At 37.6% G+C, this 26150-nt stretch overlaps 1 protein-coding gene across 2 annotated transcripts in view; it reads left to right on the plus strand.

Annotated features, from left to right (window-relative positions):
- Positions 1 to 26150, plus strand: part of LOC150105887 (uncharacterized) — a 201920-nt gene that overhangs the window by 165031 nt on the left and 10739 nt on the right. The window contains exon 9 of one of the 2 annotated variants that reach the window (XM_090393655.1): positions 10053 to 10133. In XM_090393655.1, coding sequence (XP_090249781.1) covers positions 10053 to 10133 — 81 coding nt within the window. The remainder of the gene's footprint in view (positions 1 to 10052; positions 10134 to 26150) is intronic. The other variant, XM_090393654.1, reaches the window with a different exon arrangement.

A 26150-nucleotide genomic window follows, 5' to 3' on the forward strand; every position in this document is an offset into this window, starting at 1 on the left:
TAGAAGGCAATCAAATTACAGATGAATATAGTTAACTTTTCAGAAATCTGACAAGTTTCAGAATCTACATGCAGCAGACACTCACTATAGCAAACCATTATGTACCAGAGAAAGAGTTTGTTATAACTCATCTCCATTTTATATATTACAACACAAAAAAACAATAAATCATAAAAACATATTTAAAATTTGAAATGAACATTTTTTTATATACAAGAAAATAATTACATGTGAAGGAAGTAAGTGACTTAGCTAACTGTTGAACAAGTTAATAACATACGACTCTCTATACTGCCAACTGTAGAGCATAGGGGAAGATTAGATATATGGATTTTTAGTAAGTATGGGATTGTTTAACATGGACAGGTTTTAATTTGTTAATGGTTTCTTTGACCATGAAGTAACTTAATAATCTGTGAACTTTTTTTTGCAATGTAATGTGTTCCTCTCCCCTTTGGCCAACTTTTACATGAAGCATTTTAAGAGTAAAGCATGGTACTTTCAAATCTTTAGTCCGGTTGCACTATGTAGATGCATTTGCGATTTGGTTCCATGAGCAAGATACTTTGGATTCCTTATAACTCACCTAAACAGCCAACGCTGTAAAATTCAACTCATATTAGAAAAATAATAAAATAATGATATGCCCTTTGTTAACACACTAGTCACTTGTCTTTCAAGTGGTTGCCACACTTGACTGGATACCACAAAGCCCTGATCTCATCCCACAGATGTTCCAGGGTTGAGATCAGGGCTTTGTAGCATCCAGTCAAGTGACCTCATCAGGTTGTCAGATGAGGTCAACGGGATGTCTGCCTCACAACAGTCCACAACCTCATTACATGCATACAGGAAGAATGGTCCAAAATTTCCATTGATTACTATCAGACACTTGTGGAAAGTATGCCATGTAGCATTGCTACAGTCATTGCAGCAAAAGGAAGTCCTGCAATAGAAGGCAATCAAATGTTAAGGTGGGCACCATGGTTGTTTGTTCTTCACACTTTGTGTATACATAGACATATGAGGATGTGCTAAAAAGTTCTGATAATCACCATGAAGGAATTTAGGTAGAACCATGTAACTTACACATTATTCTACATATTCCCCACAAAGTGTTATACACTTGTTACAATGCTGTTGCATCATTTGCAATCCTCCAAGAAAAAGGTCTTGTTGCACAAACTATCCTCAGCTGCAGATATGACTTCATCATCGGTGGTAAGTTTTGTCCCTTTCAAGTGTTTCTTTAAATTTGGGAATAGGAAATAGTCTGAAGGGGCCAGGTCTGGCGAATAAGATGGGTGAGGCAGACATTGAAAGCCCAAGTTGTGTATTGTCTGCTGGCTTTCATGAGCAGGTGCATTGTCCTGCAAAAGCAACATGCCTCTGCTCAGTTTCCTGTGGTGTTTTTCTTTCAGTACCTTCTTCAATTCCTTCAGAGCTGTTGAATAAACTGCTGCTGTAACAGTTTCACCTTTTTTGAGGTACATGGTATCCATATCCCAAAGACAATGGCAAGAACCTTTGTGTCTCCACTCCATTGTCTGTTCTCTGGGTCATAGTGATGAAGCCATGTTTCATCAGCAGTCACAATACGAGCCAAAAAATTTGCACCTGATTTCTCAAAATGACCCAAAATCCCTTGAGGTGACAGCACACATTCTCTCTCTTTTGGTTGTCATTCAAACATTTGGGGACCAACTGCACTGAGATCTTCTGCATGTCCAGATGTTGGTGGATAAGGACCCTAACTCATTCTCTAGATATCCCCAGAGTCTTTGATGTTTTTAGCTGGTATTTATCTATCATCAAGGATCATAGCATGCACTGCATCGATGTTTTCAGATGTGATCACTGCAAAAGGTCTTCCTGACCTGAGTAGCATCTGTTGGTCCCGGAATGCCCAGTTTCAAACTTAGCTGCCCATCTGGCAACTGTTGGATAGGCTGGGGCACAATCTCCTAAAGTCTCACACAAAGTTTGGGAATCTCAGTTGCAGACTTTTCTTTCAGCACAAAAACTTGATGACAGTCTGCACCTCTGTGTCTTCGAATTTCTTCAAAACCTCTGACATGTCTTTTTACGAGGGTGGTCTGAAAAGTTCTCGGCCTAACAATGAAAAAAAGAATTTATAATTTAAAAATTATTTTTATTTTTCAACATAATCTCCCTTAAGACTAATATATTTATTCCAGCAATGCTCCAATGCCATTATCCTGTTCCTGTAGTGGTTCTCAGTAATCTGCAAAATACCCCCTCTACAGTTGCAATCACCTTTTAGTTTTGGGAAGAGATAGAAGTCAGAGGGAGCCAAATTTGGGGAATAGGTGGATGTTCCAACAATTCATAGTGCAGATCCCTTAATTTTTCCATTGCCAAAACACCTTTGTGGGCAGGTGCAAAGATGATTTTTTCTTCTTCAAACCGGATCTTTTCTCATGAATTTTTTTGTCTAGTTTGGTTAAAAGATCAGAATAATATTCCGTGGTTATTGTTTTACCCTTTTCAAGATAACTAATAAATAAAATGTCTTTAGCATCCCAAAACACCGATGCCTTGACCTTTCCTGCTGATGTGTAACTGGCTTTGTCTTCTTTTGTTAAACAACCGGCTCTGTTTTTTCCCACTGTTTTGACTGCTGTTTGGATTCTGGTGTGTAATGGTGAATAATCCAAGTCTCATCCATAGTAATAAATCGGTGTACAAAATCAGTTTTATTTTTGTTAAAAGAGTAAAACTGATTTGCATGAAATCAGATTTTCATCACTCACTTCATGGAAATCTCTGATTTTCATGTGAGTGGTTTTTGATCTGCTGTGAGCAAGCATGACAACTTCTGTGTATAGCTACCAATCCATGAGCATTTTTGAAGTGGTGTAAAGATTTTAGAATTGGTAAAAACTCACATACAGAAATGAGTTGACAGGAAAGCTATACTTTACAAGGAATAGCATTGGTTTACTAAACAGAGGTCACATCTCAGCAGTTCATTCATATTTTATTATAATGTTATAGTTGAGTTGATAAAGGGAATGGATACACTATGATACTATTTGACTTTGTCAAGTGATATGGTAGGATACTGCTTGAAAGTGTTGCATAAACTGCAAAATATGGAATGGAATATATTAATTATTGGCTTGGATAAGTGGATGGTTGGCATAATGATATTAGAAAAGGGTATATGGGGGTGAATCTGCCAGATTTACCGCCTTTCATCCAGGAGATCAAAGCAGCTCTTCCATCCAATTTCTCCGTCTCCGGACCTGATGGCTTTTCTGCAGCTAGGCTTCGGAAGGTGCCGTTGAAGATTCTTCAAGACTTATTGGACATTCTCCTTTCCAGTAAAGCAATACCACCATACCTACGTGCCTCAAGAACTATTTTCATTCCGAAGAAAGAAACTTCGAGCTGTGCATCAGACTTTAGACCTATTACCATTTCCCCTGTGATACTTAGACTCTATCATAAAATCTTAGTCAAACAGCTTCAGCAACATATACAGCATGATTATAGACAGAGAGGTTTTGTCCCTTTGGATGGCTGTGCTGAGAATATATATCATCTTTCTTCTCTTCTCTCCGGTTCCTGATGCTGCCTTAAGCTTCTATATATGGCATCGCTAGACCTCCAAAAGGTCTTTGATAGCATCTCCCTTCCTGCTCATCTTCGAGTGCTGTCTATTGCTGGATGTCCAGAACTCTTTCTTTCCTATGTTATGGAGCTATACTTGGGTAGCTCCATCACTATCACTACAGGGTCCCGTGTGACTGCTATTCCTGCAGTGCGGAGTGTTCGCAGGGTGATCCTCTATCTCCCCCTTTTCTTTAACTGTGTCATAGATTAGTTTCTTCACTCTCTTCCTAACCATATAGGCTACTCTCTAAGCGCTTCTTCCTTTAATGCTGTGGTAAGCTTGCAGGAACTCCTTGACTGGGTAGAGAAACCATGCTCTTTAGCTCTTGTCCCTTCTGGTCATGACAAGAAGCTTAAAGTCAAGACTATAGAGTTTTCCCTGCACGGGAGGCCGTTGCATGTTTTGACCATCCTGGAAGAGTGGAGATACCTCAGTATCATGTTCACTCCAAAGGAAGCTGGGATCGCTTCTTTGAGGAAAGCTCCTCTCAAGCCCCAGTAGAGACTGTGTCTCCTTTCCCACTATCTCCTACCTTGCTTTGACCACAAGTTGATCTTGGTACTGTCCCCAATGTACAGGGCTATCCGTTCAGCCATGAGATCATAGCTCTGACTGCCGCCTGACACCCCACTGCATATTTCCACTCGAGGGTGAAGGATGACGTTCTTGGGGTTCCATCACTTAGATGGCTGATCCCATGCCTGCGGCTGTCCAGAATCGCGAAGTTAGAACGATCTTTTTCCCCTATCTGCAGAGAGGCTTTCTATATCCCATTAATACAAGAAGATTTTAGGCAAGCTAAAGGCTGGTCCCATTATCAAGGTACCTTAATTGAGTCAGCACCTACAGAACATGAGAGGGGCAACTCTGCTGCATGATGTTGTAACATTATGTAGATGAGAGTCATATATGGTGCCTCTCCAACATGATTGGGTAAGGGATGGCACCAGATTCCTCCCTGGGTTTGAGTATATTGACCTTATCAGGATGAGGATCCATGCCCTGCCCACCCGAGCCTGCAGGGCTGGCTGCCACTACAGTGAGACATTGTCTCATACAGCCCACAGTGTTGCTTCTGCACCCATGGGGGTTCGTGTGCAGAGGCATGATGTTGTAACATTATGTGTTATTTATCTTTATTCTAATATCTTTATTTTATTTCTTTATTACTAATTAGCTGTGCACGCTTTCTCTCTCGTAACGTTACTCACTTACTGTACTGCATATTATGTTTATCCACCTTCCATATTTATTAGTTGTATGCTCGGCATAAGACTAAATAAAACATCTGGTAGATCTCTCTCTCTCTTACGAGTGAAATTTCCTTTTACAAAGTTTACATTAACAGTCATGGTTCGTAAGTAACTAAACTGTGCTCTTATGGCCTTAATGGTTTCCCCACTCACAAGTCTGATTATGTTTAGAAATAGTGCAGTTGTAAAATAAAGAATCAGGCAGCACTCTTTTAACAAATACTTTAAACGCATTTATTTACATATTATACATGAATTAAACAATAGGGAGATTGCTTTCTCTATCCATTTATAAAATCTTCAGCATAAAATTAGAACCCTTTTACTTCAACATTAAATAATCTCTTTAACTCAAAAACTTATGTACTCTCTGCTTACAATTTCAACTTATTAAACTTCTAGTTTACTCGCAAAGAGGTTAGCTAACTCTCTGTTAAGTTATTTTTACAAATTTGATATCAACTTCCAACATGCCAGTTTCTCTTAAGAACACTTCTTATTACTATTAAACAAATTCTTAAAGGTCCATCTATAACATACTAAAAGAGGAATTGTACAAAAGTATGGAACTTAAAAGGCTCTGTATCACACATTCAGTCAAAAGTCTTGCACAAAAGTTTCTATGGCATTTCTTTCATCTCAGGTCTCGTGCTTCCTTCAGGAATGTCTGGCATCAGCAGTATCTCATAGGGAAAATAGCGGGCTACGACCTGCGGTACTCGTACAGCTCAGCAAAAGGTTGTTCTCTCTCAAGGCAAAAAGAAAAAACTTCCAAGCAAAGCTGCTTCAGATAACTTACATCTACATCGGCCTTTCTCCTTCTTGGGCTCACCGTACTGTCTGGATGACTGGCTCCTTTATCTGCCGTCTCCAATAGTTCTAATTTCGGCCTCCAATAACTGCAACTCTCTCTCTCTCTCTCGGCTGCCAAAATGGGTTCCCTCTTTCTTTGGCAACTGGAAGCTCTCTCTCTCTGACGACTGGAAGCCCCTTATGCTCGGCTCTATCCCTTTTTATTATGCCTTCTCTGAGACTTTGCACAAAGTGTTGTAACCCCCTAAGAATTCGGCATGACTCTTTCATCTTTTTTTAAGTTCAACCTGCTCTTTGTTCATTTCCGTGCACTCTTTTGATCGCAAGTTGCCAGCCAGCAGAAAGTTGTTTGAACCTTTCAGACTGACTTTGAAGGTGTTTATGCGCAGAGCTTGTAAGCACTTTCTCATACACAAAAGTCATAAACAACCTTTCTTATGCCCTCATAGAGAGCTATTACACAACATTCCAGTGACAAAACATTGCCTTTGTTTGTTTGGTTTTTTTTTTTTGATATTCTGAAATATTCTTGTTAAATTAGTAAATACAGTTAATTTCTATAGGGTTATTTATAATATTATTTAGCATAAAATATACAGAGATAAACAGGTTATTTTTTTACAACATTCTCATGGGACTTGACCTCTGTAAAAGTCGATGTAAAACACTTTGGTATTTTTAAGCTACATCGAGTTTTTACAACGCCATGGTCTCCATTTTGAACAACCACTTTAAGAACAAAGGTTGGGAGATTGCAGTGGAACACATTATAGGACCTCCACAGGTTTGCATAAGCCACACTTAGTGATTAAAAGAGATGGTGACGTTTGGGTAGTTGATGCCCAGGTGGTGGGAACAGGACATCCACTAGCCTATAGCCATAATAATAAGCTAAACTATTATAAGAATAACCAAGATCTAGTTAGTAAGATATAGGAGGAGCATGGGGCAACTAAAAAGACAAAGACAATGAAAAAAAAAAAAAAATTAAAAAAAAAAAAGACAATGAAAATAGGCAGAATCATTGAAAATGTCAACTGTGTTGTGAATGGAGAACCTGTGGAACAAGTAAAACATTTCAGCTACTTAGGCACAATTTTTACTGAAGATGGTAAACTAAATATAGAAATAGACAACAGAATCAGCAAAGCTGGTATCGTGGGAAGTCAATTGAATAAATTCATATGGAATAAGAAAGAAATTAGTCAGAACACTAAATTAGCTGTATACAAGACTGTGTTCAAACCAATTTTAACTTATGGATCTGAGAGCTGGGTCAGAAGTAAAACACTTGATCAAAGACTAGAGACCGCAGATATGAGAGTCCTGAGAAAGATTAGAGGCGTGAACAGATGTCATCAATGGCAATATCATAATAAAAATGAGGATATTAGGAAAGAACTTGACATTGTCAGCATCCAGGAATGCGTTAGCAGAGCTAATCTCAGATGGTATGGTCACTTAAATAGAATGGGAGAGGAAAGATTAGCAAAACAAGTGTTCTCTGCCAGGTTGGCAGGAAAACGGCCCAGAGGAAGACCAAGATATAGGTGGATTGATACGGTACAAAGTGCCTTAGACGATAGAAATATAAGATCTGATAATGTTGAAGTCTTGACAAGTAACAGACTGATTTGGAGGAAAATTGTAGATAGGAAGTTAGTAATGATGTAATTTTTTCATGTAGTACTGTCATATCCTGTACACCCCTTGAGGGTACATGGCAGGAATTTGATGATGATGATGGGGCAACTCTGAGGTTTACCAACGCCACCATCTCTTTACATGCCATATGGAGAGCAGATAGCTATAAGAACCTAAAACAGCTTGGGCTTATGCAGAAGAATATAAAAGTTCTTTCCTTGAGGGCCCCTACAGGGCACAACTGGTGGCATGGCGTTGCCACCAGAGAATGACTACAATGATAACTAGAACAGACATCACTTGTAAAGGCTTAGGCTTATATCAAGTTTGGACGTGATGTAAGGGTAGTACTGCCAGTACAAAGATTAATTTTTAAAAAAAATGGCCATTGATGTACTATGGGGGATCATTTCTTGGACCATTGTTATTCATTCTGTACATTAATGATATTGGGAACGACTTGACAGAATATGTTCATTTGTTTGCCGATAATGCAAGGCAATCAGGGATGCTACTGATATCCATCACTTACAGAATGACTTGAATAGGTTGAAATGTGAAAACTCAGTTCAGTGTTAGTGTAAAGTTATGTACTTTGGAGTGATGATATTTCCAACCATATATTATATTGGTGGGATATGTTTGGAGAAACTGATGAGGCTAAGGATCTTGGAATTATGATGGATAGGAATTTGAAGTTCAGAGGTGTCACATAGCAAAAATTATAAATACAGCTCAGAGGATAATTGCGATGCCAAAATAAACATTAACATGTAAAAATAAAGAAGTCATTTTGTCTCTTTAAAAGGCCTTGATACATCTCGGGATACATCCCGACATGAACTTTCTGTCAGGATTATGGAATACAGATTATTAGACCAGATCGTGAGTATGGGAACTGCAGACGCTGGTAAATAAGAGAAACATGGGTGATATGATAGAGGTCCATAAACTTCTGAAAATATGTTATAGGATACCAGTTGATGAAATTTTTTGCTATATGGAAAGTGAAGAAAGAACATGAGGACATCCATAGAAGTTAAGTTTGTGGAACAGTTTGCCTATTGTGAAGTGGTGAGTGCATCTAATGTGAATGAGTTTAAGAAAAGGTATGACAGCTAGTATAGATAACATATAAAATCCGAGATAATTAATAATAAAGTTCACCATAAAGAATTTAGGTGGAGAGACTGTTTCCACTTGCTCTATTCACTGAGGAACAAAGGAAATGACAGGAAATTATATTGATGATGGAATGCAAGGATTGGCAGAAACCATACATAAAACATAAATTGATGACATGAAAATTACAAATGCAGACAATAATGGGAAATGTATAAGAAAGAACTATAAGTGTATAATATTATACAAAGGAAAATCCAGAATTAATGTGTAAAATTTGAGATATTACATAAATTAATGTCAGTTACTTGAGAACTTCATAAACTAAATATGTGCCATCTATCACTAAAACCAAAAATCACCTGAAAACTTAGGCAGTCAACTTAAGTTACAAAGAGTAAGGTACACAAGTGATGAACAGCTTGTCTGCATTTATTCAGAGATTGGCACAGCTGGTGTGAACAAGTTGACTTCTTAACTGGACAGATAAGTCTTTGCCCTTTTAGGAGACCAACTTGTTCACATCAGCTGTGCTAATCCCTGCTATTAGGCTGATTATGGAAGACTAGCTGTTCATCGCTTGTACCCTTTACTCTTTGTAATTGGAAATTATCAGCTATAAAGTTGACTGCCTGCCTAAGTTATCAGGTGATTTGGGTTTTAATGTTGCAGATCGCACATATTTAATTTAGGTAATATCTCAAAATTAAAACATTAATTCTGGATTTTCCTTTATATATAATGTTATACTTTTCTTTCTTATTTGTCCACCATTTGCATTTGTATTTATTTTGTTGTCATTTTTTGTACTTATGTTTCTTGCTGTTTTCTTGGTTTGCTGACCTCAGCTACAGTTTTCTCCTTTCTTTTATTTTATAGTTTTAATACAAAATGCAAATAAATTTGCAATACTTCCCACAGGATGATTTCCGACAACTGTATTTTGTGATGTGATTGTGATGGCATTCGTGAAAAAATCCAGTTCCTCTCATGAAGACTGTGTTTATGTGCTTTTATGATTCTCAGTTGTGAGCTTGAAATAGCATTGGTTCTGTAGGATGGAAGCTAGGTCTTTTCTGTGTTATAATTCGTCATTTTGTTATATTGAGGATTCACTATAGTGCTTGTGAATTGTATTCCTACAAAATGGTTAACTTTGGGAAATTGAATGAGAAACTGGAATAGGATCAGCATTTTTTTAATGCAGATCCATGAATTGGTTTCATTATTCTGTTCAGAGTCATTATCATTTTTACTCAAGCATATATTTCTGTACAGTTTTATCATTATCTTCCAAAACAATATAAGCATCAACAGATAATGTACAAGAGATTTTGTGTGAATTCAAAGAATCTATCCAAAACTAACATCCAATATTCTACCTAAATGGTTATTCAGAATAATGCACATTTCCACATTTTGCAGATTTTCATGAGATTTATTGCAGTGCATTGATTTAATTTTAATTCTACATTGTTTCATCATACTTGTATTTTGATGTGCTCTATTGTGTGTGTGTGTGTGTGTGTGTGTGTGTGTTTAATTAAAGTTTTTTGTTTCTTCTTACATTTATCTGTTAGGTTGCTACAGCAGATGATAGGGAAGATGAAACTGCTAATGTGCAGGCTATACCAGCTAGTACAGTTACAGGTGATATATAAGTTTGTATTTTTTATAGTCTTAATATTAATAAATTCTTTTATGTATCTGAACACTATTGGAAAAATGTATATTCTGTTAAGCAAAGCCAAAGTATTCTGAGTGACCTGTACAAATCAGTTTATAAGTTTGGACAAAAAGAACAAGTTAAATATAATGCCATTGGATATATACAGGGTGTTCGGGATAAATTTGACAGTTTCATAAGGAAAAAGAAAATCTTCTTTGTATCTATTAAATTTAATGAATTGACAAAAAAACATTACAGGCAGAGTTAATTACAATACTATCAACAAGATTTACTCAAAATAACCACCATTAGCATCGATCACAGCTTCAATTCTGCTTCGGAACCTCGAACAAGCTGATGCTACAGTCTCCCTGGGAAGGGCCGCAAAAACTGTTTTAATTTTATCCATTAACTGGGCTTTTGTATTACTGGAAGTGCGATTGGTGTCTTTTTCAACTGCGCCCCATACAAAATAATCCATGGGGTTAAGGTCTGGGGAGTTTGGAGGCCAAACATTTGGACTGGTGAAGTCGTAGAAATTTTCAGACAACCATTTTTGACTTTTCCCAGAGGTGTGGCAAGGGGCCGAATCCTGCTGCCATACATACGGCCTACCATTGCCTACCCTTGTTATCCAGGGCTTGACTACAGTTAGCAACTCCACGAACAAAGCCCGAATTCCAATGCCAGGGTTCTTCAACACCTGTTCCTGCAGATTTGCGAGGAATTCTGCTGTACGAACGCAATCAGATCGTCTGCTAGGGATCTTTCTTCTTGCTACATCCTCGTAGTCACCATTGCAAGTCTCTAGTTCATGCCTGATTGTTTTTACTGTATTCAGGGAGCATTGGGCAGCAGTCGTAATATCCTTATTTTGATGGCGGGCACGAATCATCATGATACAAGTTATTCTCTTCCATGATTCAGGTGGGTTCCAGCTATCCATCCTTTCTGACATCTTGTATATGAATGAAGAAGGGTCCAAACTTTTAAATGAAGAGAAGTGTGTGTTAATACATGTAACTTACGGAAAAATATAATTAATTATAAATATGTCAAATTTATCCCGAACACCCTGTATATACACTATCTGATCAAAAGTATCTGGACACCCCTCTGTAATTCGTAAAGTGACGTCTAGATGTCACTATGACCTCACTTACGGTATAAAAGGAGGCACGGAGCTGTGTTGTTCAGTGAAAGAAGTATGAGCAGAATGGGTAAGTCAAGGGAGCTCAGTGACTTCGAATGTTGACTAGTTATTGGTTGCCACATCAGTAAGAAATCTGTCAGAGACATTTCAACCCTCCTCAAGTTGCCCGAGTCAACAGTTGGTTACGTGATTGTGAAATGGAAACGTGAAGGTACATCCACAACAAAACCACGGTTGGGTAGGCTGCATTTAATGACAGACAGGGACCGTCGAACATTGAAGAAAGGTGGTTCGTGGAAATCGCCAGACACTGGGCGAACAATCACCTGGGAGTTCCGTAGTGCTACTAACTGTCCAGCCAGTATCATGATTGTGGTACTGGCTGGACCCTACCATGGGGCTACTCGACCATGGGAATGGGGTTCCCATGGTTGAGTAGCTGCCCATAAACCAAACATTTCTCCTGCAAACACTAAGTGCCACCTGCATTGGTGTAAAGAGCGACGCCACTGGAAGTGGACAATTGGAAATGTGTGATCTGGAGTGGTGAATCACGCTTTACCATGTGGCAATCCAATGGGAGGGTATGGGTGTAGCAAATGCCTGGAGACTGATTCCTGTAGTGCCAAAGGTGAAATTTCGAGGAGGTGGCATTATAGTGTGGGGATGTTTTGACAAGGACATTTTGACCCTTTGCGTACTGTCTATGGTAGAAGATCAATTCGGTGATGACTATTATCTGTTTCAGCATGACATTGCTACCTGCCATAAAGCAAGATCTGTGAGGGAATGGTTTGTGGACAGTAACATTCCAGAAATGGACTGGCCAGCCCAGAGCCCTGACTTGAATCCCATAGAACACCGACGACCCACATCATGAACTGCTTTGGCTACAGCTCTTCAGGAAGAATGGGCCGCCATTCCTCCAGAGACATTCCGACACCTGGAACAGGAAGAAAGTCTCCACGGCAGAGTTAGAGCTGTCATAGACGCAACGGGTGGACCCACCCCGTATTAATGTCCACTACTGGAAAGTGTGTCACAGGGAAAGTCTGATTACAGGGCAAGTAGATGTCTGGATACTTTTGATCAGATAGTGTATATCAGTATTTCTAGTGTTTATATCTTGCTAATTCCATAAATACCATATTATTATTATTATTAAGAGAGAGACCGCCCTCTAAGGAATCAGGGACTCATCGAGTGAGGCCACATACTACATGCACCAGCCATCATACTTATTCTTGAATTCATTCACATTGCTTGCACATACTACATCTAATGGCAATCCATTCCAATCATGCACCATCCTATGAGAGAAAAATCTAGCCCCCCCCCCTCTTAGCAGCATTCATTCTCAGTTTCCAAGGGTGCCTTCTTGTCCTTTCCCCAGCCTCCATGAAATGAAAAATTTTCTCAACTGAAATCCTGTAATGACCCTTTCAGAAGTTTATGTCTCGGGCATATCACCCCTGTTTCTCCTGTTTGCTAATGTCTGCAGTCTACAAATTCTCAATCTATCTTCATAATCAGTATTCCAATCCTGATATCGTTTTTAACACTCTGCTTTGCACTGTCTCCATTGTATTAGAATCACAATGGAAACCAGACCTGCACACAATAGTTCAAGTGAGGTCTTATCAAGGCCTTGTAAAGAGACAAGATTGACATCCTTATCTTTACATGTTAAAGTTTCAGCATTACAATTATCTTTTGAGTTGTTGAGTTGTATTTGCAATCTTTGCTATATGGCCCTTGAACTTGAACTTCTTATTTACTAATACTCCAAGATCCCTAGTCTGATAAATTAAAGATACCAAGAAATTATATACTTGGTTTAATCCTTTATCCAAGTGTAAGCAAAGTTTGCGCCTGATAATGAATTAAACCAAGTATATAATTTTTTGGCATCTTTAATTTATAATATAACCAAGTGAAAAACTTTCATTATATACGTTGCTTAATCCTTTATCCAAGTATAAGCAAACAAAATTTACACCTGAAGTGACTTCAGGACTGGGCAACTTCTGTATAGAAGCTAATGATTTCACATCGCTTGCGTTGGTATCCCATAATGCAAAGCACATATCCTTACAGACATATATATAATGATATGCATTATGGGAAGGATCACTATCCAGACCGGTTTCAACCTTTATAGAAGTCTCATCAGTGGGAGCCAGACACAGAAGTGATATATGAAGGTTGAAGTAATGCAGAAGTCATATATTTATATATGAGTAGCCAAAAAGTGTCACCTCTTATTGCTAAAATACTCTGGATTAGTGATAGTCGTTGGAAGTTTTTTCACTTGGTTATACTATAAATTAAAGATATCAAGAAATTATATACTTGTTTAAAAGGCAAGTGATGTGAAATCATGAGCTTCTGTATACGTGTTGCCCCAGTTCTGAAAATAGTTCAAGTGCAAACTTGTTTGCTTACACTTGGATAAATGATTAAACCAAGTATATAATTTCTTAGTATCTTTAATTGATACTACAACCAAGTAGAAAAACGTCCAACAACTATTTCTAATCCAGATTAATTTAATAATAAAGTGTGACACCTTTTGGGAACTTGCATATGAAAATATGACTTCTGCATTACTTCACCCTTGTTATTACCTGTTGGTGATAACTAGGGTGAAGTAATGCAGAACAAGGATTATGGCTCTGCTTGTTGGTGGTGGGTGACCCTGCCACTGGGTAGAGCCAATATTGAGAAGTTATCAGTGAAGGGGTGCCTTTGAGTGGAATAATGTTGATTATTCCTATCGAGTGGAATAATGCTGAGTTGGGCGATCTTTCGGGATCGTCTTATTTTTAGAGCCCACTTCACCTATACAAAGGTCGAAACTGCTCTGGGTAGTGACCCTTTCCATAATGCATAGCATTATAATAAGTTCATTTAGTTTTTCGGAGTGGAATGAAACACTTTATTTAATATATATAATACATACTAGTCAGTTATATATTGACCCTCTTTATCAATGACCTCTTGCCATCTGTCCACCAACTTCATTATGCCGCATTCATAAAACTCCTGAGGTTTACTGGCGAAAAACTGATCCGGGTGTCTTTTGACAGCCTCCTCATTTGCGAAGGTTTTCCCGTTCAGAGAATTCTGCAACGATCGGAATAAGTGGTGATCGGAAGGTGCCAGGTCCAGTGAATACGGAGGATGAGGAAAAACATCCCAGCCAAGACGTAACAATTTACTCTGGGTTGTTGACGATGTGTGGGGTCTGGCATTGTCGTGGTGAAAGACAACTCCTTTCTGATTTGCCAATTCAGGACGTTTTGTGCTAATTGCATGGGCCAGTCGCTTTAACCGTGAGCAGTAGACAGTTGAATCAATCGTTCTGCCTGACAGTAACACCTCGTAGTGGACAACACCTTTATAATCCCACCACACACAGAGAGCATGATCTTCTTTGGGTGCAATCCCGCTTTCAAGGTTGTTTGCAGCAGTTCGCTCTTGTGCCCCCATGATCTTTTACGTACGACGTTATCGTACCTGACCCATTTTTCATCTCCCGCAATCATCCGCTTAAAAAAATGGGTGGTTTTCTTTGCGACTTCACAGCGAATCACAGATGGATATGCCAGCAGTCATATTGGCCTCAGTCAATTCATGCAGCACCCAAACACTGAGTTTTGAAACATATCCCAACTTGTGCAAATGGTTTTCAATGCTTATATGGGATATGTTCAGTACTGCAGCAATCTCCCTCACTGCTTGCGATGGATTTTTGTCGACGATATCCTTCACAACACTCAAATCAACCTCGGTTGGGCGCGAGGCACATCACCGACATCGAAATCTCCAGAATGGAATTTGGCAAACCACTTTTGGCATACGTGTTCTGTTAAGGCACCATCCCCATATATGCTGCATATTTTTATGGGCCACCACAGCTCGTTTGCCTTTTTTAAAATAAAAAAGCAAAATATGCTGGTAATGTACATTATTTCCTTCCATTTCTAAAAATATGTTACACGCAACTGAAGTAGGCTAAACGAAAATTCACTGAAAGGTTATGAAATGTTGCCTTTCAACTGCGCAATAGCATTGCGTGGTAGTACAACAATAGCGACAGGCGAAGCGGCGTAAACTTGTACTAACGCATAAACCAAACGAACTTGTTTGCCAACCCAATACATGTCTGTAAAGATATGTGCTTTGCATTATGGGATACTAAGGCAAGTGATGTGAAGTCATGAGCTTCTGTATATGAGTTGCCCCAGTCCTGAAAATAGTTCAGGTGCAAACTTGTTTGCTTACATTTGGATAAAGGATTAAACGAAGTATATAATTTCTTGGTATCTTTCACTTTATATAGAAGTTCGCATTTATACATAGCACTCAACTGTGGTCTATAAACTCATTGTATTTGTGGACATTATTATTACCCACATATACCTGTGAACAACAACTCCACCAGCTATTCACACACCACTGGCCATAGTTGAGTCATCAGATCCTTATTAATAAAATCAAGTTTCATTGTTTTCCAGTTCTTTATGATCATTCTCAACTAAATGTAAGCCAATCAGAACTCATGCAGTCATCTCACACTTGTCACATGATCAAATAAATATGATACATTTCTTGTGTGGTCTCTAGAATTCTGTCATATACAACACATTCAGATAAATTAACAGAAAACCATTAAAATATAATTTATATACAACCAACTATAAATATTGTATATAATATATAATATAAACTTGGATAGAAATTTGGTTCGAGGCTGCCTTGAGTATAGATGTGTTATTATGAAGCTCCTATAAAATTGATGCTTTTTTTATTTATTGAATATTTTCCTAGATTAACTAATTTATTTTTAGTATAATGTTGTAGTTTTTTGTGAATTTATTGAGCACATTTAATAGTATAATTTTGGAAATATTATCATTTAAGATAGTCTTAAAAAAAACATCAAAAATTCATCAGGAAAAAAAAAAAACATAAAAAACTCATCAGAACAAAAAAAAACATCAAAACTCATCAGAACAAAAAAAAACATCAAAACTCATCAGAACGATGCAGTGTCTAAAGCACAAGTTAACAGAGTTCCTGGTGAAGAGAGCCTTTGTCCTGATGAGCAGAAGTGTTGCAGCATCGATGTTGATAATTTAAGCAAGAATAACTTGACATTAGAAATATTCCAATTAAAACATCAAAACTCATCAGAACAAAAAAAAACATCAAAACTCATCAGAACGATGCAGTGTCTAAAGCACAAGTTAACAGAGTTCCTGGTGAAGAGAGCCTTTGTCCTGATGAGCAGAAGTGTTGCAGCATCGATGTTGATAATTTAAGCAAGAATAACTTGACATTAGAAATATTCCAATTAAAACAAAGAGAACCTTTAGAGAATTGACCAGAGAATGAGAAAAGCTTAATGAACCTTCATCGTCATCAAATTCCTGACATATACCCTCAAGGGGTGTACAGGATATGATAGTACTACATGAAAAATTTATGTAATTACTAACTTCCTATCTACAATTTTCCTCCAAGTCTATTACTTGTCAAGTCTCCAATTTTATCATTATCAGATCTTATATTTCTATCATCTAAGGCACATTGTACAGTATCAATCCACCTACATCTTGGTCTTCCTCTGGGTCGTCTTCCTGCCAACCTGGCAGAGAACACTTGTTTTGCTAATCTTTCCTCACCAATTCTGTTTAAGTGACCATACCACTTGAGATTAGCTCTGCTAACGCATTCCTGGATGCTGACAATGTCAATGTCTTTCCTAATATCCTTGTTTTTAATATGATATTGCCATCTGTTCACAACTCTAATCTTTCTCAGGATGCGGTCTCTAGTCTTTGGTCAAGTGTTTTACTTTTGACCCAGCTCTGAGATCCATAAGTTAAAACTGGTTTGAACACTATTTTATATATATAGCTAATTTAGTGTTCCGACTAATTTCTCTCTTATTCCATATGAATTTATTCAATTGACTTCCTACCATACCAGCTTTGTTGATTCTGTTGTCTATTTCCATATTTAATTTACCATCTTCACTAAAAATCGTGCCTAAGTAACTGAAATGTTTTACTTGTTCCACAGGTTCCCCGTTCACAACACAGTTGGGATTTTCAACAATTCTACCTATTTTCATTGTCTTTGTCTTTTTAAAGCTGACCTTCATACCGTATCTGTTACAACAGTTATTCAATTTAGTCAGGGAATCTTGCAAACTTGTAGCGGATTTATTCAGAAGTATAACATCGTCTGCATAAAGCAAAGAGCTGACAGTAACATCTCCAATTCTGATATCATGTTTAATACCACTTTCCTTCATAATGTGATCTATATAGATAATGAATAACAGATGGGATAATGTACATCCTTGTCTCACACCAGATATAATATTAAATCATCTTCCTTTACATCCTTCAATTCTAACTGTTGACTTACAACTCAAATAAAGACTAAGTATTGCTTGATATAATGCCCCATCGACACCATATAACTGTAGTGTATTGAATAACTTCGCTCTTGGCACCTTGTCATATGCCTTTTCCAGATCGACAAAACTTAAATACAGATTTTTGTTATATTCCCATGCTTTCTCGACTATTTGTCGTAAAGTGAAGATCTGATCCTGACAGCCTCTATTTGGCCTGAATCCAGCTTGTTCTTCACCAAGCTTTTCTTCCACAATTCTTCTCAACTGTTTCTCAAGTATACTTGCATAAATCTTGCCAGGAACACTCATTAGAGAAATACCTCTGTAATTCTCACATTCAGTTTTATTTCCCTTTTAATATATGGGCACTATTAGAGCTCAACTCCAATCATCGGGAATTCGTCCCTCTGTCCAGGCTTTCTGAACTATGCAGTGCAGCCACTGTAAGACTTTTATACCACCATACTTCAGCATTTCTGGTCGAATATCATCTACTCCTGCTGCCTTTCCACATTTCAAGCCTTTGATGGCTTTTTCTACTTCAGGTATGGATATGTATTCTGACTGTATGCCTGTTGAGTGTTTTTTACCACTGTGCTATCACTGCTTGTTTCATTTAGCAATTGTTCGAAGTAATTACTCCATACTCCAAGGATATCTTTTTCTCCCATTTTCATGTCATTTTTATCATCTCTAACTCCTTTTACAGCACTCTTTCCTCCATTTCTAAGCTTCTTCAACAACCTCCTGAATATCTTACCACCTTGATATTTATTTTCTATGTTCTTGCCAAAGTCCTCCCATGACTTTTGTTTAGCTAGTTTCACACAGAGTTTAGCTTTCTTATATTTGTCTCTGTATTCTCTAAGAGCAAAAGCTGACTTATTTGCCAGGAACTTTTGATATGATTTCTTCTTTTCCTTCACTGCCGCTTTAACTTCCTGTGTCCACCATGGAGTCCTGATTTTTCTATCCTTGCAGATAACCTCACCACATGCCTCTCAGACTCAATCAATCAAGGTTTTCTTCAAGGTTTGGTTCCTGTTCTCAAACGCTCTCATTTTTTCTTCAATAATCTTTCTGTATTTTTGTCTACAGCTCACATCTGAGAGCTGCTCAACTTTTATTTGCTTTAGAGCTTTCTTACATGTTATTCTTTTCAATATGAAATTCAATTTTATCCTGCTCAAGACTAAATAGTGATCACTTCCAATTTCACAGCCTCTGTACACTCTGGTGTTCTGCACCAGGGAGAAAACATCACTATCTACAATAACATAGTCAGTGAGACTTTTCTTATTCCTTGCTTCTTCTCTCCATGTGAATTTGTGCACATTTTTATGTTGAAACATGGTGTTAGTAATAACCAGTCCATGTCCTGAGCAGAAATCCAACAGATAGTTGCCATTATTATTAGCTTTTGCTCTTTTCTCCAAATTTTCCCAAAATATTTTTGTATGTCTGATATCATTTCCTACTCTGCTATTCGCATCCCCAACAAGGACCAATTTTTCCTTTTTCGTTGTGTTAGTTGCTTTTTCTAAAGCATCAAAAAATTCCTCCACTTCTACCTTAGTAGAACCTTCTGTGGGACCATAGGCACAAATAAGTCTCATTGTCCAATTCCCCATTCTGATATTAGCCCACATCACTCTACTTGAGACTGCCTGCCATCCAAGAAGATTAGCCTTGTATTTTGTGTTGAATACTATGGCTACTCCTTCTTTTCCTTGGTTGTCATTGCCCGAATATAACATTTTGTATTTATTGCTCAGAAAGATCTCACTAGTTTTTGTCTTTTTTGTTTCAGTCACCCCGATTATGTCGATCTGGTACTTATCTGATTCCTCAGCTACCTCCATTTCTTTGATATTCAGGCTTCTTATGTTGATAGTACCGATCTTTAACTCTGGTGATATCGAGTTGGGGTGTGTTTTCAGATTTGTTCCAGCAGCTGACTTTTTGCTGTTCGCCCTGGTTCCCTGGCGAAAACAACTGGGGCCTTGTTTAACCGGGCGACGCCCCAGCGAGCATGAAATTTTGTCATGTTGTACCATCATTTTTTATTTTGGTTTAACCATTAAGAAAACAATTTGGTCGGCTAAATCCCAAATTGCCAGCCCATCCTCATTTGTTCAGTATCCAGGTATATACTCAACAGGGTGCAGCATGAGAAGGTGAGGATTGGACATTAGGTCAGAAGCCTTGGTTGGTTCTTTGCATTCCTTTAAAGGCTATGTGGAGGTCTCCTCTCAGTTATACAGCTTTGACCCTTAAGCACCCCTTAATGAAACTTAGACAGGATAAAAAAATAATAATAATCAGAACAAGAAGAGGAAGAAAAGTGCTGAAGATGATAAGAATAATAATACTAATAACAAGGTAAGCCAATTAGAATATAAGAAAAAGAAGTAATATGGTATGGTGATTTGATCACAAAATTTGTATTTATCAATGGAGTTTCTGCTTTGAGCTTTCCAGGAGCAAAAATTAAAGATGTGACAAATATAATAAAAAAGATAAAGAAAGGAGATTGTTGAAACTAATGATTTAAGTAGCAACAAATATTATTGATTTCAGTTTGTTACACCCCTTGAGGATACATATAGGAAATTGATGATGTCAAATATAATATTAGAAAGTATGATGAATGGACTATTGGAAGAAGCAAGAAAGAAAAGTGAACAAGTTATGTAGAAATAGTGGATACTGAAGATCCAACATTATTTCAACAATGTATGTGGAAACTTCAAAAGTTTCAAAATTTTAACCAGATAACTTATGAGAATACAATCCTTGTCATTGGAGTTGCCCTGGCTTGCACTACTTAAAAGATACATGCTCTGCCCTTGCATCTGTATATCCACCTTTTAATAGTGCATGTGGTAAAGGTTACACTGTCCTCACAACTGTTTCAAACTGGTTGGTTTGCTTCAGAGACCAGGCAGAAACCTCCAGAGAGCAAAAACTGTAGCCTCTGTCAGAGAATTGTATTTTTTATAAGTGAACTCTGTCACTCAAGGCCGCATTTATACTTTTGGAGGCCCGAGGCGCAACATCATTATGAAGCCCTCAAAAATAAGCATTTTTTTAGTTTATTGAAAATAAAAGTCAACATTTCCATAATAACTCATTTTAATAACACAATACAACATTGTGTTATTAAAATGAGTAAAACCAACTAAAGAGTGTAACAAATTATTAGCTAAAAACAAATCCATATCGGGATCTTGTAGAGATTTACTAGTACCATTTATTTGTTATAAAATTTTGTCCCACATAACTGTTAAAATTGCTGTTTCTTGTTTGTCAAAATGTTCAGCCAATGATGAGCTCTCTAATTTAGAAATAGGTTTTTCATGAGGAGAAATGCATAGTTCAAGTAATGCGTCTTTAATTTGTTTATATCCACATTTCAAAGCCAATATAGCATCAGCTCTTGTGGACCACCTCGTTTCACTTATCTTTTAACTGTTAAAGATTTTTTTTCTAAATGTTTAAGGAGTATATCCCATCTTCTTGTTGAAGATGAAAAGTAATTATATACATTTTGAATAAAAAAAAATATTGCACTGCTTCCGGACAAGATTCCACGGCATAGTTGCCAATTAAATTTAAGGAATGACTAGAGCACGGTATATAATGTGCAGAGGGACTACGTTTTTTCATCCTAGCTTGTAAACCTGTATAGATACCGTTCATATTGGCAGCGTTATCATAGCTTTGCCCTCTGCACATTTTTATATCCAAAGATAATTCTTCTAATATTTTTAATTAGAAGAATTATGAATTATGTTGTGTAATTCTGATGAACCCGATAAATGTTTCTCTAATGTAGAATTTGTTGCAACATACTTAAATATCATAGCTAGTTGGTCATTATGGGCAATGTCTGGCGTTGAATCGAGTATTATTGCAAAATAAGCAGCTTCCTTAATTTCTGATATTAATATTTCTCTTGTTTTTTTAGTTATTAACGCTATGAATTCATCACAAGTATGGTAAGAAAGATAATTTGATCTGCCAGAACCACAGTTGGCGTACATTTTCATGTGATGTTTTAAAAAATCATCAAATTCACTTAAATAATGTAAGCACGATAAATAATTTCCACAAGAATCAGAAAAAATATGATTTGTATTTCCTCTAAACGCTAGCTCTAGTTTACTCAGTAACTTAATGGTAGCTATTATTCTTTTTAAAACCTCCCTCCAATAATTTTCTTCAGATTGTATTTGTTTGATCAATTTGACTATTTACAGAACTTGATTTTCTTTTGCAATATGTGCACATCACTCGTATATGCTCTGTAGAATGCTCATGATCACATAAGGTTCATCTTATATTTCCCCAGTCATTAAAACCCTTCATTAAGCTATTATTTGACTTAGAAAACAATTTACAAACAAAACAGTAAATTGCTTTGCTGGTTTCTGAAAAAATTAGCCACTCTTGTTTCTCCTTTGTTCCATTCGCCTTTTTATAGTAAAAATGTGATATATTTACATTTCTGACATATATTCTATTGTGTTCTGTTTATTCATTTTTAAAATTTTCGATTTTTACCAACATTTTGGGACATATTTATTAAAATATGCTCGATAAACTGTTCATTAATAGTAAGTGGCCACACTGCTATATCGGTAGGATAAGAGATAGCTTGCTTGCTGGTAAGTACAGACTCCGATTGAAAATTTTCTTCAGAATCCTCTTGATTTGTTTCATTTACTTCTTTCTCTCCTTCTGTGTTTTCTACATCATTTTGATGTTCTTCATTTTCACTTTCATCTCCTCCTGATAATGGCAGGAGGGGATGAAATACCAATGTTTCGTTTTCATTCTGAGAACTGTGAAGTACAACTTGTTCCATGAAATTCTTCATTTTCAGAACGCAAGAAAGACAAAATTGCCCCCTTTTGACTATTTAGCTGTTTTTCATTTTGTCTAAGTCGTTTTCTTTTACTAGCTCTGGATTCAAATTTTCTTGGCATCATTATGTGAATTAATTTATTAAATCCAAAATAAACAAATACGTTTAAAGCTTAAAAAATACAAAAATAGAAACAGTAGTTCTCATGGAAAGGCTTGCACGTTGGTTATGCATTTTTTACTAAGTAATTTAAGGAAATTACAACGTCACTAGGATACACATTAAAATAAATTTTAATATACTTCAATATTTCGGCAACATCGCGTTGCCATTTTCAAGAAATTTAAGAACAAGACACGTGCACGCAGGCACGACAGTAAATGAGGAAGAAGCAGAAAGCTATTATTTCTCCTAAAGTTTTGATGGTGCCTCCTAGCGGGCAATGTTGGTATTCTTGGGCATTTGGGCTGAAGGTCTTCTGATGTAGGTTTCCCAAATTTGAGGCAGTCACATGCAGCCAAATTTGTTGAGGTTCGGATTGTTTCTTAGGGCTGAAGTTGATTCCACGAAAAGCCTTGCATACTTGTATTTACTACGGTGTACTATTGTGGCTTTCTTCCAGCGCATGGTCAGCTAGACCAGAGGGGCTGTACTGGTGAAACCGGATGTAGTCCTTGTGTCCTGAAATTCTGATATTGGCTGTCCTAACTGTTTGGCCAAAGTAGGACAGCTTACAGCTGCAAGGGACCTGGTATGGTATACACCAGGTACATCTAGGGAGAGAGGTTGGTCTTTAGTAGAGCGGATAAGGGATGCCAATTTTTTATATGGTCTGTAACAAGAAGTTACGTTTTTTTTAGGATTTTTGTAATTTTTTCCAAGGTGCCTCGGATATAGGGTATTGTGATGGATTTAGAGTAATCCATGTTGTGAGGGTGGGTTGTGGTTTGCTGGTTTCAATATTTTTTGGATTTTTTTGGGGGTAGCCATTGGCTGAGAAAGTGTTGAGAATGTGGTTTAATTCTGTGGTTAGGGCATTGTCATTTGAACAGATAAGTTTAGCCCTGTTGTGAATGACTCCATATTGTTGCGAGGAGGGATGGTGGGATTGTTGGTGAATGCATCTGCCTGTATGGGTGAGTTTTCTATAGACTGAGAAAACCAAGGTTCCATCAGGCTGGCGGGTGACTAGTGTGTCTAAAAAAGGAAGGCAGTTGTTTTTTCCTTTCTTCCAGGGTGAATTTGATTCTGGGGTGTTAGTTGTTTATATGTGTTAGGAAGGAGAGGAGTGCACCGGAGCCATGTGACCAAATAGCAAACACATCATCAACATAGCGAAGCCAAATGGTTGGTTTTTGTGGGGCAGAGTTTAAGGCTTTCTCTTCAAAAGTCTCCATATATAAGTTGGCCAAGGGTGGAGAACCCATGGCTGTCCCCTCTATTTGTTTGTAGAATTTTCCTTGCCAAACAAAATAGCCTGAGTTCATTGTGAACTGAAAAAGGGATATCGGGAGGAAATTTAGCTTGGATTAGCTCTAAGGATTCTTTGAGTGGGACATTTGTGAATAAGGAGGAGACATCAAAACTGACCATTATGTCAGTGTGTTTGACATAATGGTCAGACAGAAGGTTTTCTATACTGGCTTTGAAGTGGGCTGAGTTTTTTATGTGTGAAGGTGTGTTGCCAGTATAGTGTGAGAGAGCTTTGGCCAAATGTTTAGCTAGTTTGTATGTGGGGGGAATCAATGCCATCCACTATGGGACGTAATGGCACATTTTCCTTATGTATTTTTGGGAGTCCATAAATATTGGGGGGGGGGGTATGGAGTTAGATAGTTTTAATTTGTTAGTGATTTCCACAGGCCAAGAAGTGACCTTCTTAAGGAGCCTGTGGAGTTTTCTAATTTGTGAGTTGGTGGGATTGTACTCGATAGGGAGGTAAGTAGTCCAATCTAACAATAAAGCTTTCAGCTTACCTCTGTAAACCTTTTGGTTAAGCAATACTGTGGTATTCCCTTTATCATCTTTGGTGATTATTATTTTCTTGTTTTTCTTTAATTCCAGTAGAGATTTAATTTCCTTGCTGGGCATGTTGGCTTTTGGTGGTTTAGCTTTGGTCAGAACACAAGCTACATCCAGTCTAATATCGTTGGTGACGTGGTTTGGAAGGTGTCGTATCCTGTGTTCAATTCTTATCATAATATCTTCAGCAGTAACTTCTTACACACCATATAAAAAATTGGCATCCCTTATCTGCTCTACTAAAGACTAACCCCTCCCCAGACCTACCTGGTGTGTATACCAGGTCCCTTGCAGCTGTAAGCTGTCCTACTTTGGCCAAACAGGCAGGACAGCCAATATCAGAATTTCAGAACACAAGGACTGCATCCGGTTTCACCAGTACAGCCACTCTGGTCTTGCTGACCATGTACTGGATACCTGCCATAGAATACGGTGGAAGAAAGCCACGATAGTACACCGTAGTAAATACAAGTATGAAAGGCTTTTCATGGAATCAGCTTCAGCCCTTAGAAACAATCCGAACCTCAACAAATTTGGCTGCATCAGACTGCCTCAAATTTGGGAAACCTACATCAGAAGATCTTCAGCCCAATCACCCAAGAATACCAACATTGCCCACTAGGGGGGCACCATCAGGACTTTAGGAGAAATAATAGCTTCCTGCTTCTTCCTCATTTACTGTTTGTTGTGCCTGCATGCACATGTCTTGTTCTTAAGTTTCTTGAAAATGGCAATGTGACGTTGCCAAAATATTGAAGTATATTAAAATTTATTTTAATGTATATCCTAGTGACGTTGTAATTTCCTCACATTACTTAGTAAAAAATGCATAACCAATGTCTAAGTCTTTCCACGAGAATTACAATAATCCACTGAGATGATATCGCACGTAAAGCACGCCATTATGGTAAAATGAAGCTATCAAGACAATGGAATCGTCTCGCCTTCCTAATATGCTGCCGGGATAACCAGGTAATTCCTTACTGTGTGAAATTCAAGCACCATTTCTCTTCACAAAAAGCACTTCATATTTATAACCGTGCCAGCCAAGCCTTACTCAGAGAACAAATTACCGCGACTCGCCATTTCCTGAATGATGCTAACTTAGCTATTCAGGCACTCGAAGATGACCTTTCAAGCACCTTAAGCCACGAAATTTGGTCTATTTTATACGACATCTCGTGCACTGCAGCAGAGAAAGAATTTAAAAAAAGTACAAGATCGACACATCAAAATATTTGAAAATTTAAAAAAGAACTCAATCTCGAAACCACAACTTCCTACCGAAACAGTAGTCAACCTTTCTTCAATTAGTATAAAACCTGAAGCACTCGACGCCCTTGCACGTGGCCACAACTTCGCCATTGCGCCCAGAAGAATACCTGCTGAAGATATTATGATAAGAATTGAACACGGGATACGACATCTTCCAAACCACGTCGCCAACGATATTAGAGTGGATGTAGCTTGTGTTCTGACCAAAGCTAAACCACCAAAAGCCAACATGCCCAGCAAGGAAATTAAATCTCTA

The sequence above is a fragment of the Typopeltis vanoorti genome, chromosome 6 (genome assembly GCF_054136105.1).
Source record: "Typopeltis vanoorti isolate ZY-2024b chromosome 6, IOZ_Tvanoo_1.0, whole genome shotgun sequence".
Lineage (NCBI taxonomy): Eukaryota > Metazoa > Arthropoda > Arachnida > Uropygi > Thelyphonidae > Typopeltis > Typopeltis vanoorti.